At 48.2% G+C, this 5000-nt stretch overlaps 1 protein-coding gene across 1 annotated transcript in view; it reads left to right on the top strand.

The window, feature by feature from the left end:
• Window positions 1-5000, top strand: part of LOC310813259 (piezo-type mechanosensitive ion channel component 2-like) — a gene marked incomplete at its 5' end in the record, with an annotated part of 95558 nt that overhangs the window by 49468 nt on the left and 41090 nt on the right. Inside the window, one exon of the mRNA XM_083682121.1 lies at window positions 1574-1739. Within this exon, the coding sequence (XP_083538247.1) occupies window positions 1574-1739 (166 nt within the window). The remainder of the gene's footprint in view (window positions 1-1573; window positions 1740-5000) is intronic.

Below are 5000 nucleotides of genomic sequence, written 5' to 3'. Positions count from 1 at the left end.
TCCCCCCCCCTCCTTCCCCCCCCCTCCCTCCCTCCCCCCCCCCTCCCTCCCCCTCCCCAAACACGGAAATGAGAACCAGCCGGACTAGAGTGAACAGAGAGGACACTGGGAAATGAATCCCACGCATTTTACTGTGGAACAGAAAGTTTTCAGTGTGTTTTTAAGAGGCTGTGCTGAAATGCATTGTAGAACTAAGAGCACCCCCCCCCCCCCACCACCCCCCCACCCCCCCCCCCCCACCCCCCACCCCCCCTATTTCAACGTAGCTGTTGATTTTGCTCGGAGGGTATTTTGGCAGTTTTAATGTTTAAAGCTTTTAATGACAATATTTATATGTTTAATATGGGGGCTGTGCTTTTATTGGTGTGGGCGGGGGAAGGCCTGTAAAACGTGTTGTACTGTACACAATGTATGGACGTAATGTACTCGTAATCCCCCCGTTGTCTGCTTTGTTTACATAATGATTTACTCTTTATTATTTAGCCTTCATTCCTCTCAAAACTAAGTCCTGCAGTTAATAACAGGATATGAATGAAAGTGGGCAGCATAATATGTTTACATTTACATATTATTACATATTACATGTTTACATGTATGATTTTATCATCAATTAGGCCTGAGTGAAAAACTGCACCCAAATATTTATAGAGTAGGAATTCAGGCCATTAACTATTCAACAATTATTCTTTACACCATAAACCATAAAGAATGTTTTGCATTATATGTCAAGTGGCGAGCTTAACCGTAAACCGTTTTGCATCTTCCCAAAGTGAAGAATGTAGCGAAGTCGTGGCTTAGCGTTATTGCTCCAGGCACTTTCTGTCCTGATGTTTGTGTGTTCAAGCCCCACTTGGCCAATTATATCCTGTCATCGCAAACATATGGTTAATCGTAGGACTGCCCCACTCCTTAGAAAGAGGAGAGAAAACAAGACTGTGAATTTCATCATGTGAACGGTATGTTCCCAGTGTTGAAATACGTCTTTTATCAATCATTTTCATCAGAGTTTAAATGAGCAAACCTCCTAAAGACCTGTTCATCCCCACTACCCCCTGTACAGTTTCTCCACTGTAAATACATTTATAAATGAACAAAATCTTTCTTCAAGCATTGTAACTGCCAATAGACTTGGTCCTAGCATATACTTTTTCTTATGATGACTTATGTGTAGATGATGTATAGATGTCACTTGATGTATTTGTTGTAAGTCACTTTGGATAAAGGCGTCTGCTAAATGTCAAAAATGTAAAATGTAAAAATGTAACCAGAAAACCTTACAAAACAAACCATTAATTCCCATCTTAGACTGATAGTATAACCTCTAATCTATATCTGGATGTACAATATATAAAGTATATATGTATAGATGTATATAAGGCTTACAATTGTTCCAGGTCTCTCTCTCTCTCTGTGTGTGCAGTGTTGCGCATATTAGCTGTATATATTATCTGTATCTAACCATTCTCTCTGTGTGTGTGTGTGTGTGTGTGCGTGTGTGTGTGTGTGCGTGTGTGTGTGTGTGTGTGTGTGTGTGCGTGTGTGTGCGTGTGTGTGTGTGTGTGTGTGTGTGCAGTGTCCGTGGTGCTGATGCCGGGAACGGGATCCGTGTCTTTATCCCTGACATCGGCATGTTTGTGGCTGGCTTGGTCACATGGTTGCTGTGTCTGAGCCTGGAGGAGAAACCGCAGGTGAAGGACGCGCTGCAGCAACACAACAACGACTGTGAGCCTGACGGACAGGTGAGGTCATGGCTCCTCCCTCTGGGCTGTACTGCGCACGACTTGATCCAAACAGCCTGGCTGAGGCAGTGGCACACACACCAAAGGCCACTTGGCGATGAATAACAGCTCCAGGGGAGAGTAATAAGTGGAACACATTATTGTCTGGATGAATACCAAACAGCCATCATGTGTGTGTGTGTGTGTGTGTGTGTGTGTATGTCTGTGTGTGTGTGCGCATGTCTGTGCGTGCTTGAATGCTTGTGTGTGTGTTTGCGTGCGCATGTATGCGTGTCTGTGCGTGCGCGCATGTTTGTGTGTGTGTGTGTGTGCGTGTCTGTGCAGGCATGTTTGTGTGTGTGTGTGTGTGTGTGTGTGTGTGTGCGTGTCTGTGCAGGCATGTTTGTGTGTGTGTGTGTGTGTGTGTGTGTGTGTGTGTGTGTGTGTGTGTCTGTGCAGGCGTGTGTGTGTGTGTGCGTGTCTGTGCAGGCATGTTTGTGTGTGTGTGTGTGCGTGTGTGTGTGTGTGCGTGTCTGTGCAGGGATGTTTGTGTGTGTGTGTGTTTGTGTGTTTGGAGCGCTTCTCTCTCTCAGGAGCCGTTTTGTACGTCTCTGGCAGACCCCCGACACAGAGATAAAACACTGGGAGATGCAATAACCCATAAAACTGGGCCAAAAGAACCAGACTAGAAATGGAAGGGATTGATAGGTTAATTATTGAACAACGCAGCTCTCTTGGAAGGTTCACATCAGGGATGTAAAAAGTCAAACCCTCGCTGGGAAAGTTTGTAGATTATATGTTGATGGAGCAGCATTCAGCAGCCAAACAGGAAATTAGAATGGCTTTTGTCATGACTTTATGGGGATGATGGAATTGATTGCAGGGTCATTCCAACTGCCGTACCCCTATAAACAAGGAACCTCAAATGTCTACTGCAGTAGATGACCCTGTAGGTTTATGGATGATGATCAAAAGAATTGAAGTTGCGCATCTTGAGTGTCATCAGTCTGAATGGTCCCTTCAAGGGAGTATCAAGCACCAGCTAAGCACCATGACAGTTTATATAGATTTAATCCCATTCCATTTGAGAAACTCATTTACTGCAGTAAAAATGGAAGGCTTGTAATCGTGTCATAACCATTTTAGGGCACTGAGTTCAGTCCTTCACGTGTTTTCAACTTGATCAATTGAAAACCTGCTAGTTCCTATGAAAACAATGACATCCTTTTTCCCCATTCCCTATTGGACTTATAATCTCACTAGAAAGCATTCCTGTTTTGTGAAGGCTGGAAAGTGATATGCAAAAACATCTCAGTGGCAGGAAAACTGTGTTATACAAACGTTAATCACCAAAACAAAAAATGTTCCTCCCAACTTCAAAGGATGACAAACTCTGGTGTGTTTTTTTCTTTTTTTTTCTCCTCCCTCAGCAGTAGAATGTTCTGTTCTTTTCGGCAGCCGTGAAGTAAAGGTTGTATTTTCGCAGTCGGTCCTGGTCTGTTGTTGGCGGAGAGCGGGCGCCATGAACCCACGTCCAATATGGACCCTTAGTAGCCCCGTCTCAACTGCCAAGACGACTAAAGAGAGATGCCCATGCCCCCCCCCCACTGCCCCCCCCCCCCCCACACACACACACACACCCCCTCCTCCCAAATGACCCCCGACCCTAGCCAACCTTTGGCATGTGCAGCTCTCCTACGCTCGTTGACTGAGGTATTGCCTCACAATGGTTGGATTGATCCCCCTCCAGTTGCTCTCCGAACCTCGATTTGTGGCCAGTCTCCCACAGCCCCCCCCTCCCCCACCGCCCCCCCCTCCCCCTCAGTCTCCCACAGCCCCCCCCTCCCCACCGCCCCCCTCCCCCTCCCCCTCAGTCTCCCACAGCCCCCCCCTCCCCCACCGCCCCCCCCTCCCCCTCCCCCACAGCCCCTCCTCCCCCTCCCCCACAGCCCCCCCTCCCCCTCCCCCACCGCCCCCCCCTCCCCCACAGCCCCCCCTCCCCCTCCCCCACCGCCCCCCCCTCCCCCACAGCCCTGTTCCTCTCTGCTCTTGGTTGACGCACACTCGTGTGCTTCCTGTTCCAGGTTGAGCTGTTTTTGTCAATGTGGCCTCACACACACACACACACACACACACACACACACACACACAGCACACACACACAGCACACACACACACACACACACACACACACACACACACACACACACAGCACACACACACAGCACACACAGCACACACAGCACACACACACACACACACACACACGCACACGCACAAGCAGCACACACACAAGCAGCACACACACACACACACACGCACATACACATGCAGCACACACACACACACAAGCAGCACACACACACACACACACACAAGCAGCACACACACACACATGCAGCACATACACACAAGCAGCACACACACACACACAAGCAGCACACACACACACACACACACACGCACACTGTTGCTAAAAAAGACTTGCTTTTGTGAAAGCCTGGCTCCTGCCCTGGTGTTTCATAGCAAAGTATTTGACCTGGCTGGCTTCTAACACCCTAATTCCCCCCCTGCTCTGGCGTGTCGTGTGTTTACCTCTGATGTTCCCCTCCCTCTGTGCACCACTGCGTCTTGTTTAGCCATTAGGCCCCATGTTTATTAGGGTAAATGAGCTGCTTCGACAGCAGGCTGACGTGGTGCCAGATGAGTGTGTCTCTGCGTTGGAGTGACTCAGAGACAGGTGAGGCTCCAGACTGATAAACCGTTACAGCAGCATGGCAGGAGGCACGGCATCAACAACCCTCACCGTCATGCCTCTGTCTATGTGGAGCGTGTTTCATGTCTTGTCTGGGTCTATTAGCTTTATTGAACTGCACAGCGTCTACAGTGTTGTTTGAGATGACGTGTCCATGGGCACAGTCTCGGTCCTCTGTCTGTCGCTGTCTGTCTCTACAGTAATTCGGTAATTTACTTCGACTGAGGTCAAGTCATTTGGGAGTATCACGACTGGAGAGACTCAGGCAAGGACTCAAACGCAGAACTCACGGTCCAAAATCGTGGATCAAAAATGTAGTCTTTACTTTCAAAAGGGTACAGTTCACGGGTCGTCAGGCAGATGAAAGGGTTAGGGTTAGTGTAGGTCAGATGAAAGGGTTAGTGTAAGTCAGATGAAAGGGTTAGGGTTAATGTAGGTCAGATGAAAGGGTTAGGGTTAGTGTAGGTCAGATGAAAGGCGTATAATCCAATAAGGGGAAGGCAAGGCAGGGTACAGTACACAGGTAT

This window comes from Argentina silus (assembly GCF_951799395.1).
Source record: "Argentina silus genome assembly, chromosome: 1".
Lineage (NCBI taxonomy): Eukaryota > Metazoa > Chordata > Actinopteri > Argentiniformes > Argentinidae > Argentina > Argentina silus.
The sequence above is the reverse complement of the archived record's forward strand: the minus strand, read 5'-3'. Positions and strand labels throughout refer to the sequence as shown.